Source organism: Sus scrofa, chromosome 3, assembly GCF_000003025.6.
Source record: "Sus scrofa isolate TJ Tabasco breed Duroc chromosome 3, Sscrofa11.1, whole genome shotgun sequence".
NCBI lineage: Eukaryota > Metazoa > Chordata > Mammalia > Artiodactyla > Suidae > Sus > Sus scrofa.
Window position 1 is genome coordinate 44,422,778 of NC_010445.4, and position 13,342 is coordinate 44,436,119.

At 43.4% G+C, this 13,342-nt stretch overlaps 1 protein-coding gene across 1 annotated transcript in view; it reads right to left on the reverse strand.

Moving 5' to 3' along the window:
• The window catches only part of MERTK (MER proto-oncogene, tyrosine kinase), a 134,024-nt gene that overhangs the window by 73,401 nt on the left and 47,281 nt on the right, over positions 1-13,342 (reverse strand). The window contains exon 4 of the mRNA XM_021087030.1: positions 11,243-11,416. Within this exon, the coding sequence (XP_020942689.1) occupies positions 11,243-11,416 (174 nt within the window). The remainder of the gene's footprint in view (positions 1-11,242; positions 11,417-13,342) is intronic.

Sequence of the window (13,342 nt, forward strand, 5' to 3'; positions counted from 1 at the left end):
CACTGCATAAATGAAGGATGTACACTTATTAATTTGGAGCTCGCTCTCTGCCCTGAATTCATTCACTGACATTTACTGGGTCCTCACTATGTGCCAGATGTTTCCCCAGGCACTTAGGGTCTACCCCTGAATAAAACTAAGATCCCTGCCCTTAAAGAGTAGGCATTCTCATGGAGAAAAGTGGGTGAGACCTAACAGGCTTAATAAATAAATAAGCTACACGCTCTATTAGAAGATGATTAATAATATGGAAAAACAGAAGAGGATCAGGGGGTCAGAGTGGGTGGAGAAGTGGTAGTGATTTTAAATACGTGGGTCAGAGGTGGCTCTTTGAGAAATGTCCTCTTGACTCAGGGGGAGGGAATGGGCCAAGCTTATCATGGTGGGGGTTGGGGGGGCGAGGGAAGGTTCTAAGCAGAGGGAACATGTGGGTCAAGCCTTTGTCCTTTGAGTGAGGTGGGAAAGCTGGCAGTTTGAGAAGAAGACTGACATGATTTAGCCTGTGTTTTATGAGGACTGCTCCAGCAGCTACACAAACACTAGATCTTAGGCAAGCAGGCTCTTGAAGGGCTCCAGAGTTTTTCCCCATCTGTAAAATGGGAATTAAAGATGTCTAACAATACCAAGTTGCTATAAGTTCAAAGTAAATCTTTGCCAAAAGCATTATGAGAATTACCAACTGACATATAAATTATAGTTACTATTGTTATTGTTGTTATTACAAGGAATATTAAGAACTATATCCAATTTACTAAAACGAAAACTAGCTTAGACGTTTTGTAAATGTAAAATGAGTAGTTATTTTAAAGTAAAAACCAGCAAGATCAGCCTAAATCCCCTACTCTTAGTAGAAAGTTCACTCAAAACTGACAGTGAACTAGTAACTATTATGTTTAAAAATCTGTAACAGGGAACATCTGGATCATTTCTGTGGGTTACTTCTGTATCAAGGCCTTGACCTTCATTATTTCACTGGATCCTCATAAATGGTCTATAAAGTAGATACTGTTATGAGCCCAATTTTACATAAAGGAGGTCGGTAACTTACTGGGGACACACAGTACTGAACTGACATTTAGTCTATATCAAAGTTAGGGATCTTAACAACCTACCCATCATGCATCCCACCACAAAACACCATGTAGAAAAAGCTTTCTGCACGTCTGCTCTTTATTTGGGGATTTGACTTTGCCCATGACAAAGTGATTCTTTGGAAAAAAAAAAAAAAAGCCTACAAAAACATTGTTTTGAAATCTTTGTCAATTAACAAGAAATTGCAGAAACAGTACAGAGTTCCTAGCACCCTTCACACAGCTTGCCCTAAGAGTAGAATCTTACGTAATCATAGTACAATGATCAAAACCAGCAAAGAAACTTGGGTACAATACTATTAACTAATACACAGAGCTTATTCAGATTTCGTCAGTTTTGTTTTTGTTTTATGGTGAGGGAAGGGTGGAATTTCTATGAAATTTCATTGCAGATACAAATGAAGAACTGTTCCATCACCAAAAAGAAGCTCCTCCACAACACCCCTTTTATGAATATCTTTCTCCCAACTTAACCTGTTGCGAAGAGCTGATGTGTCTCCATGACTATAATCCGGTCATTTGGAGACTGTTAAATAGATGGAATCACATAACACCTAATCTTTGAGATTGGCTTTGACTCAGAATAATGCCCTGTGCACAAAGTACTTTGCTCATGCTTCTTAAAGACAGCGCTTACATCACAGAGGGGAAAAGAAAAAACCAAACAGGTATCAAAGGGAAAAGCATCTGAGTTCCTGTCATGGCTCAGTGGTAATGAACCGCACTAGTATCCATGAGGATGCAGGTTTGATCTCTGGCCTCGCTCGGTGGTTTAAGGACCTGGTATTGCCATGAGCTGTGGTGTAGGTCGCAGATGTGGCTGGGATCTGGCATTGCTATGGCTGTGGTGCAAGCCAGCAGCTGCAGCTCTGATTTGACTCAGCCTGGGAACTTCCAAATGCCACAGGTACAGCACTTAAAAAAAAAAAAAAAAAGAGTTCCTGTTGTGGCACAGTGGTTAATGAATCTGACTAGGAACCATGAGGTTGTAGGTTAGATCCCTGGCCTCGCTCGGTGGGTTAAGCATCTGGCATTGCCGTGAGCTGTGGTGTGGGTCACAGATGCAGCTCAGATCCCATGTTGCTGTGGCTCTGGCATAGGCCAGTGGCTACAGCTCTGATTAGACCCCTAGCCTGGGAACCTCCATATGCCATGGGAGTGGCTCAAGAAAACTCAAAAAGACAAAAAAAAAAAAAAAGGAACAGTTTATGACCTTCCTGTTCATAAACATGCCTACAGCCTCCACAATCAGGGCTCTTTAAACACTTCTCAACTCAGGATCCTTTCAGTAGAAGGAATGGGGTAATTCCAAGATAGAATGATAGAATGATGCCTCCCAGCAAACTTCAGATGGTACATCTGCATGGGAGGTGCCACAAAAGCATCCCCCTCAACAAAGACATCACAGGTCAGAACAGCCTTGGCACCTAGTTCCCTGAACATGAGCTACCTACTGGAGGAGGGCTCAGGTATAATACTAAAGCATCCTCAAAACTAAAACCAGATGCAAAGAGGAGAAAGTTTGTCTGTAGTTCTTTCACAATGCTACAAAAGTTCCCAGGCTTGGGAACAGTCGCAGTGGCTGACTTGGCATGACCAGTGATGTGCCCAGAGCAAGGTCTGCATTGGAAGCCTGCCCCCTAGACCCTCTCACCCTGGACTTCCTTAAGCCCTTTGGGTTCCAAAATGGATATAAAAGGCAAACATAGTGACACAAACACATGTTACTTTCACCCTCGCTTTTGTCCAGTGACATGAGGGGACTATTTGAAATTCCCTCAGTGCTCATTCATTCATTCATTCGCATGGTTCTGATGTGCCAGGCAAGATGCTGGGTGATGGGGCTAAGCTAGCAAAAAATGAGTATGTAATAATCACACCAATGGATAACCCGAGGGAGGACTCAAGCAGACGGGTGTGCTTCCACGTGGTAGGGAGGGTTGACAGGGAAGAGGAGTATACATGGGAGCAAAGATATCTGCATCAGTGCCCACGCAATTAAAACCATTGAATCCAGAAGACAAAGAGGAGGCCAAATCAAGAGGTAGGAGGGGCGATTACATGACATAAACAACCCCATACCTCCTGGGTAGGAAGCCCCACAGACTGGAAAGTAACTGGTTCACAGAGATTCACCTACAGGAGTGAGAGTCCTGAGCTCCACATCAGACTCCCATGTGTGGGGATCTGGCACTGGAAGAAAGCCCCTGGAGGGCATTGAAGACCAGTGGGGCTTGTGTGCAGGAGCTCCACAGGACTGGGGGAAATGGAGGCCCCATTCTTAAAAGGCACACACAGACTTTCACGTACACCGGGTCCCAGGGCAAAGCAAAGTCTCCATAGGAATCTGGGTCAAACCTGACTACAATTCTTAGAGGACCTCCTGGGAAAACAGGGGTGAATGTGGCTTGTTGTGGGGGAAGGACATTGGAAGCAAAGCTCTGGGGAATATTCAGCAGTGTGCCTTTCAATGGAGGTGGCCATTTTGGGAAAATCTGGCCCCACCCATCACTGCTGAGAATCCCCAGGCCAAACAACAATCCAGGTGGGATCATAGCCCCACCCCTCAGTAAACAGGCTGCCTAAAGACCCCCCAGAGCACAGAGCCGCCTTTAATCCCATCCAGAGACGAAGCCCCACCCACCAGAGGGAAAGGAATCAGCTCCACCTACCAGTGGGCAGGCATAAGTTCCTCCCATCAGGAAGCCTACAGCAAGCCCCTGTACCAAATTCAGCCACAAGGGGGGCAGACACCAGAAGTAAGAGAGGCTACAACTCTATTATCTGTAAGAAGGTCACCACACCAAAAACCTATAGAAATGAAAAGACAGAGAACTATAACTCAGATGAGGGAGAAAGAAAAAAACCCCAGAAAATCAGCTAAGCGATGAGGAGATTCTCTGCCTCCAGGAAAAAGACTTTAGACTGTTGATGCTGAAGATGATGCTAGACACCAGAAATAAACTGTAGGCGAAAATGGATAACTTACATGAAACACTGAGCAAAGAGATACAAGATATAAAATTTAAATAAGAAAAGATGCAAAATACAACAACTGAAATAAAAAATTAACTAGAAGCAGCTAACAGCAGAATACAGGAGGCAGAAGAACAAATAAGTGAGGTGGAGGACAGATTAGTGGAAATTATGGATATGGAACAGAAAAAAGAAAAAAGATTGAAAACAAATTAAGAGAGTCTCAGAGAACTCTGGGACAACGTTAAATGCACCAACATGTGTACCATAGGGGTGCCAGAAGAAGAGAGAGAGCGAAGGGGACAGAAAAAATATTCCAAGAGATAATAGCTGAAAACTTCCCTACCATGGGAAAGGAACCACCCACTCAAATCCAGGAAGCACAACGAGTACCATATAAAATAAACCCAAGGTGGAACACCCTGAGACACATATTCATCAAACTGACCAAAATTAAAGACAAAGAGAAAATCTTGAAAGCAGCTAGGGAAAAGAAACAAATAACATACAAGGGAACCCCAATAAGGTTATTGGCAGATTTTTCAGCAGAAACTCTGCAGGCCAGAAGGGAGTGGCATGATATACTTAATGCGATGAAAGGAAAAAACCTCTAACCAAGATTACTCTACCCAGCAAGGTTCTCAATCAGATTTGAAGGAGAAATCAAAACCTTCACAGATAAGCAAAAGTTGAGAGAATTCAGCAACACTAAACCAGCCTTACAACAAATACTAAAGGAACTTCTCTAGGCAGAAAAGAAAAGACAGCAACAGGAAACAAAAATTCCACAAATGACAAGGCTCACCAGTAAAGGTATATATACAGTAAAGATACGAAATCATAGACACACAATTATGCCACTAAAATCAGAAATCATGAGAAGAGAAGGGTACAAATGCAGGACACTGGAGATGCACTTGCAATTAAGAGACCAACAACTTAAATCAATTTCATATATATAGAGAGACTCATATCAAAACTTCAGAATAACTGCAAACCAAAAATCTACAATTGATACACAAACAAATAAGAAAAATCAACTCAAAGACAACACTAAAGATAGTCATCAAACCACAAGAGGAGAGAACAAGAGAAGAAGGGAAGAAAAAAGAGCAACAAAAACAAATCCAAAGCAATTAATAAAATGGTAATAAGAACATACATATCAATAATTACCTTAAATGTTAATGGACTAAATGCCCCAACCAAAAGACATTATAGACTGGGTGAATGGGTACAAAAACAAGATCCATATCTATGCTGTCTTCAAGAGACCCACTTCATTCTAGGGACACATACAAATTGAAAGTGAGAAGGTGGACGAACATATTCCATGCAAACAGGAATCAAAAGAAAGCTGGAGTAGCAATACTCATAACAGACAAAATAGACTTTAAAATGAAGAATATTCTGGAGTTCCCATCATGGCACAGTGGTTAACAAATCTGACTAGGAACCATGAGGTTGTGGGTTTGATTCCTGGTCTTGCTCAGTGGGTTGAGGATCCGGTGTTGTCATGAGCTGTGGTGTGGGCTGCAGATGTGGCTTGGATCTGGCATTGCTGTGGCTCTGGCATAGGCCAGCGGCTACAGCTCCGATTCAACCCCTAGCCTGGGAACCTCCATGTGCCATGGGAGCAGCCCTAGAAAAGGCAAGAAAAAAACACACAAAACATTAATTAAACAAAATGAAGAATATTTTAAGGGACAAGGAAGGTCACTACATAATGATCAAGGGATCAATCTAAGAAGAAGATATAACAATTTTAAATATCTATGCACCCAACAAAGGTTCACCACAGTATATAAGGCATCTGCTAACAACCTTAAAAGGACAAATTGACAATAACACAATCATAGTGGGGGACTTTAACACCCCACTTACAGCAATGGACAGATCAACCAGACAGAAAATCAATGAGGAAACACAGGCCCTGAATGAAACATTAAACCAGATGGACTTAATAGATACTTATAGAACATCCCATCCAAAAGCAACAGAATACACATTCTTCTCAAGTGCACATGGAACAGTCTCGAAGATTGATCATATCCTGGGCTACAAATCCAACCTCGGTAACTTTAAGAAAATTGAAATCATATCAAGCACCTTTTCCGACCACAATGCTATACGACTGGACAACAACAACAAGAAAAAAACTGTAAAAAACACAAACACATGGAGACTCAACAACATGCTACTAAACAACCAAAGCATCACTGAAGAAATCAAAGAGGAAATTAAAAAATACCTAGCCGCAAATGACAACGAAGACACCACACTCCAAAACCTATGGGATGCAGCAACTGTTCTAAGAGCAAAGTTTGTAGCAATACAAGCCCACCTCAGGAAACAAGAAAAAACCCAAATAAACAAGCTAACTTTACATTTAAAGCAGCCAGAGAGAGAAGAACAGACAAGACCTAAAGTTAGTAGAAGGAAAGAAATCATAAAGACCAGAGCAGAAATCAATGAAATAGAAACAAAGAAAACCATAGAAAAGATCCATGAAATGAAAAGCTGGTTCTTTGAAAAGATCAACAAAATTGATAAACCCCTAGCCAGACTTCTCAAGCAAAAAAGACAGAGGACTCAAATCAATAAAATTAGAAATGAAAAAGGAGAAGTAACAACGGACATCACAGAAATACAAAGGATCATAAGAGACTACTATATGCAACTATACGCCAATAAAATGGAAAACCTAGAAGAAATGGACAAATTCTTAGAAAAGCACAATCTTCCAAGACCGCAACAAGATGAAATAGAAAAGATGAACGGACCAATCACAGGAACTGAAATTGAAACTGTGATTAAAAAACTTCCAATGAACAAAAGTCCAGGACCAGATGGCTTCACAGGCAAATTCTATCAAACATTTAGAGAAGAGTTAATACCTCTCCTTCTGAAACTATTTCAAAAAATCACAGAGGAAGGGATACTCCCAAACTCATTCTATGAGGCCACCATCACCCTGATACCAAAACAGGACAAAGATTCCACAAAAAAAGAAAACTACTGGCCAATTTCACTGATGAACACTGATGCAAACATCCTCAGCAAAATACTAGCAAACCCCATCCAACAATAAGAAAGAACTGGAAATTTTTATTCCAGCCAAAATCTGAGAAGAGCATCTCTGAAAGTTCTGAGAAATATTCTGCCACGTAGAAGTCAAGATGGTTTATCTGTTTTTTGAGTCAGAGGGCTGTACATCAAATGCCATATTATCGAGTTTACATAATCCAGATCTAAGGTCCATCGTGGTGGGTCATGTGACCCCTCGGATCAAGTACGAACGTTATCTTTTTTTTTAATGGTTGCACCTACAACACATGGAAGTTCCTGGGCTAGGGACTGAATCTGAGCTGCAGCTGCAACCTACACCACAGCTGCAGCAATGCTGGATTCCTTAACCCACTGAGCTGGGCCAGGGGTTCAACCTGCACCTCCACAGTGACCGGGCCACTGCGGGCGGATTCTTAACCTGCTGTGCCATGGCAGGAACTCCAGATACATTATCTTTCAGGAGTTGTTTTTTTTTTTTCCTTTCTTTTATTTTATTTTTTTGGCTTTTCAGGGCCACACCCACAGCATATGGAGGTTCCCAGGTTAGGAGTCAAATCGGAGCTGTTGCCACCAGCCTACACCACAGCCACAGCAACGCCAGATCCAAGCCTCGTCTCCTCATCCGTTTCTGCTGCACCACAATGAGAACTCCCTCAGGCATTGTCTTTTGATACTAGAAGAACATTGCTCTTTTTGGTGAAGCAGGTATTCCTGCTGATGGGAGAGGCCTGATGGATGCATAACACAGATACACAATGCAGAGTGGGGGAGAGAGGAGGCAGAGAAGAATTTTTATGTTTAAATTTTTCTTGTCTTGCCATAAAATATGAATTTTATTTCACACTACCAAACTCTTTCGGGAAAGAGAAGAGGTGTGAACACTTTCAAACTAGTCTTAAGAGGTCAGTAATACCCCTACAGTAAAAAGAGTTTCTTGTTCCAGGAACACACTGATGTGACAGGGGGTGACACACCCTAATCCCACATATCAGGGCAAGGGAGGGCATCCTGTGCTTGGAACACTCCCAGACCTCACCCTATGTGCTCCTTTGTAAAATAAATAAATAAATAAATATATAAATAAACTAATGGTAAGTATAGCACTTTCCTGAGTTCTGCAAGTTGTTCTAGCAAATTATTGAACCCGAGGGGTCATGGGGACATCCAAATTTACAGCCAGTCAGTGGCTTAGGGACCCCTTGAGACTTGTGGCTGGGAGCTGAAGTGAGGGCAGTCTTGTGACATGTTGTCCTTAAACCCGCGGGGACTGCACCAAGTCCTATAATCAAGATCAGAACTGACTTGCAGTACAGAGGCGGCGTTACCCCAGAACAAGGATAAACACAAAAATCTTTTACTAAACATTAGCAAATGGAATCTACCACAATGCATCATGACAAATGTTAAACCAATGTTTAGCCCCGGAAGGCAACATTGGTTTAACATTTGAAAATCAATGTAATTTGCCATATAAAGAGAAGAAGGGAGAAAAACCATAGGATCATCTCACTAGATGCTGAGGTCTGACAAAATGAATATACACTTTTCTGATTTAATTTATTTAAATTTCAAGACCATGGAGTTCCCGTCATGACTCAGTGGTTAACGAACCCGACTAGCATCCAAGAGGACAGCCTCGCTCAGTGGGTTAAGGATCCGGTGTTTCCGGGAGCTGCGGTGTAGGTCTCAGACGTGGCTCAGATCCCACGTTGCTGTGGCTGTGGTGTAGGTTGGCAGCTATAGCTCTGATTGACCTCCTAGCCTGGTAACCTCCATATGCCATGGGTGTGGCCCTAAATAGACAAAAAAAAAAAAAAAAAAAGAGAGAGAGAGAGAATAAATAAATTTCGAGAACAGGCAAAATTAATCTATGATAATAGACATCAGAACAAGGTTACCTATGGGAGGTGGGGGCTGATTGGAAGGGAGCAAGAAGGAGCTTCCTGGGTTGATGGCAATGTTCTCTGTCTCGACTGAAGTGGTGGTTCCGTGAGTGTCTACATTTATCGTAACTCATTGAGTTGCGCACTTAAACTCCATGCATGTAACTGTTTGTCACTTTAACCTATTTATTTAATTACATGCCCCATAAATCTTTCTTTATGGGACCCTCCTCTTCATCCTAGAGAAGGTGGAATGTATTTTTTTTTAAATTGATTTTGGACAAATAAATTATCTGATGATCAATTCCTTGGAGGAACTCAAAGAAAACTCAGAGGAAGGCAGAGACAACCATAATATCCCTCGTGGAATCCGGAATAAGAAAGGTGATTCAGATTCAATACCTCAGGCTAACAACACTCGCTGATCCATCCTCACCATAAATACTCAGGGAGTATTACCATGAGTCAGGCACTGTTTTGGGAGAGACAAACTCCTTGTCCTGATGGAGCATGTGTTCTCTAAGACAGGCAGGGAGACTAAACAAATAAACAGGGCAATTACAGATGTGACCAGTGCAGTGAAGGACGCCCACAAGAATATGTGCCTGGGAGTCCATAAGGCGGCGGGGCAAGGGGGGGAGGGAAGGACAGGAGAGAGTTAAGAGGGACCGACCGGAAAGGCCTCTGTGCAGAAGTGATATTTGAGATGTGTCATGGGATGAAGGGCAGATGGAACAACGTTGTAGGCAGACAGAAGAGAAAGTGCAAAGGTCCTGAGGCAGGAAGAAGGGTGATGTTTCCGAGAAAAGGAAAAACAATCACTGTGACTGGTGCTTAATAAGCAAGGAGGAAAGAGGGGGAGGGGTCTGGTGTGGGGAGTTGAGTGAGGACCAGAGCACACAAGACCTATGAGCCGGGGCAGGAAGGACTCTGAGCAACAGCCAAAGATACCAGAAGCCACTGAAGGTTTTTTGCAGGTGGGGGACATGGTCTGCCAATGATGACAAGAGTGGGGGCAAGACTGGAAGCAAAGAGGCCAGTTAGGGAGCTACTACAGTGCGGGTGGCAAGAGCTGATGGTGACGGGGACCAGGGCACTGCAGCAGAGATGTAGAAAAGATTTCAGATGCTCTGTATGAGCAGAACAGACAGGACCCGCCGATACATCTAACATGGAAAATGAGAAGAAGGAAAGATGAGCAAATGGTGACATCACTTACTCAGATGGGGCGTTCTAGGGCAGAGCAAGGCTGGAAGGAAAATCAAGAATTTCATTTTAAGACACCTCCATATCCAGTAAGTGGAAATGCCAAGCAAGGAGCTTGAAACTCAGGAGGGAGGTTTGAGCTGGGGATACAAAGTTCAAGGTCATTGTCACACAGATGGTCGTGAAGCCGGGGGTCCAGAGGAACTCTCCCAGGCAGAAGTGCCTCAGAGGGAACAGAAGCGGGTCCAGGGCTGAGCTCCAGGGTACCCCCACATTCAGAACTTCTGTCAAGGGCAGAGGGAGAGCAGTGAGGCGGGAAGGAAGTCAGGAAGACCATGTTTCCATTAGGTTCCCTCTCGCTTACAGCAGTCCTTTCCAGAACATTTGCTGAGTGTGTGGAGAAAGGAAGGACTGGGATGGGGGGGTGGGACAGCAACCTTGCCAGAGGCTGCTGGAAGATGCCATGACAGGAGCCAGAATCAAAGCCCACTGGATTTGGCAGCACGGAAACATCAATGGCACTGACCTTAAGAGCCCTGTCGTAGCAGGGACGGGAAGGAAGCCAGGGCACGCCCATTCAGATGGAAATCAGATGACTGCTGACCGTCAGGGCAGCCACTACCCCACAATGACTCAATCCTCCCACAGCCTCCCCCATGACCAATGCATTTTCCTTGCGGCCAAACCTCACTGAGGTCTTCACATCGATGGTTCCTGAAATGCAAGACCTGCCAAGCCAGCAAGGCCACAGCTGCCAAAGATTCTGGCCACTTTGCCAACTTAACCAGAGACACTTGTGGAGGGCACATCCTTACACCCTAACCCTGTCGGGTGACTTCTGACCCCCAAGATTCCCACCTGCCTCTCCACCGACCTGGCCCTCCCCTGCGCTGCCACACACCTGTGTCTTCATCGTCTATTACTGCTGGCTGCGATGCACTGTCGTGGTCACCAAACTTTTGCTCCCTTCTTCTACTAGGGAGAAAATAACACGTAAGCCACACAACTCAGACTCACCAGGAACAGTCAGGACGGAGGGGGATTTTTCTGGAAGTTCATTAACACGGCTGCTGTTCTGAACCCAGAAAATGTTGACGGGCTCGGGCGGGCCCACAGCCTGACAGGTGAGGTTGAAGGCTGTGTTTTTGGTGACATTCATACTCTCAGGCTGCCTCGTAAAGTGAGGAAGTCCTGCAGAGGAAAAGTCAAATGAAAGAAGGTTTTAGATCCATAGGCAAAGGCACAGCCCCCAGGGGAATGGAAACCACACCAGGACTTGGCAATAGACGCTTTCTCTGGACACCACTCAGGTGTGACATGGCAAGCGTTCACCTCCCCGAAGGTGGCTAAGAAAACACAGAGGCTAATTCCTACCAGTCTAGCTCCAGCTGGCTTTCTAGGATACTTTCTCAAAGGAGTTGTAAGGATGATTCAGAACTGGTTTTTCCAGAAGGCAGGCCTGGCAGTTCTCAAATTAGGTGTTGCTCAAACTCCTGGGACAGGCTGGCAGGTTTTCAGGATTTCTTACCAATAGACACAAAAGAAAAACAAAGCCACGTAACAGCCCTGCTCTTTTTTTTCTAAACTGAAGTACGGTTGATTTACAATGGTGTGTTAGTTTCAGATGTTGTACAGCAAAATGATCCAGTTTTTTAAATATATATATATATAAAATATATATTTTTTCAGATTTTCCATTTTAGGTTATTACAAGATACTGAGTACAGTTTTCTGTGCTATACAGTAGGTTCTTATTTACCTATTTTATTAGAGTAGTGCGCATCTGTGAAGCCCAGCTCCTAGTTAATCCCTCCCCCTCCTTTCCTCTTTGATAACTTTTCTGTCTGTGAGTCTGTTTTGTAAATAAGTTCGATTGTGTCTTTTTTTTTTTTTTTTTTTTTTTTTTTTTTGTCTTTTTGCCATTTCTTGGGCCGCTTCCGTGGCATATGGAGGTTCCCAGGCTAGGGGTGGAATTGGAGCTGTAGCCATCGGCCTATGCCAGAGCCATAGCAACACAGATCCAAGACACGTCTGTGACCTATACCACAGCTCACGGCAACGCTGGATCGTTAACCCACTGAGCAAGGCCAGGGATGGAACCCGAAACCTCATGGTTCTTAGTCGGATTCGTTAACCACTGTGCCACTACAGGAACTCCGATTGTGTCATTTTTTTAGACTCTGCACGTAAGTGATACATATGATATTTCTCTTTGTCTGAAGTACAAAGGCTTACTTCACTTTGTATGATAATCTCTAAGTCCATCCATGTTGTTGCAAATGGCATTATTTCATTCTTTTTTAATGGCTGAGTTATATTCTATTGTATCATGTACCACATCTTCTTTATCTATTCATCTATTAATGGATACTTAGGTTGCTACTAAGTCATGGCTATTGTAAACAGGGTTGCTATGAACACTGGAGTAAAGGTATTTTTTCTTTTTTATATGTAATGATTTTTATTTTTTTCCATTATAGTTGGTATACAGTGTTCTGTCAATTTTCTATTATACAGCAAAGTGATCCAATCACGTGCACACACGCGCGCGCACACACACACACATTCTTTTTCTCACATTATCCTCCATCATGCTCCATCACTAGTGACTAGCTATAGTTCCCAGTGCTATACAGCAGGTTTCCATTGCTTATCCATTCCAAATGCAATAGTTTGCATCTATTATCGCATCTATTAACCCCAACAGGTATCTTTTCTTTCCTTTTTTTTTGCTTTTTAAGGCTGCACTTGCAGCATATGGAGGTTCCCAGGCTAGGGGTTGAATCGGAGGTACAGCTGCTGGCCTACGCCACAGCCACAGCCACGCCAGATCCTTAATCCACTGAGCGAGGCCAGGGATTGAACCCGAAACCTCATAGTTCCTAGTCGGATTCTTTTCCGATGCACCACGACAGGAACTCCCCAACAGGTATCTTTTCAAATGAAAGTTTTCATCTTTTCCAGATATATGCCCAGGAGTGGAATTGCTGGGTCATTGGTAACTCTATTTTGAGTTTTATAAGGAACCTCCATACTGACCTCCATAGTAGCTGCACCAATTTACATTCCCACCAACGGTGGAGGAGAGTTGCCTTTTCTCCACACCAGCTCTGGCAT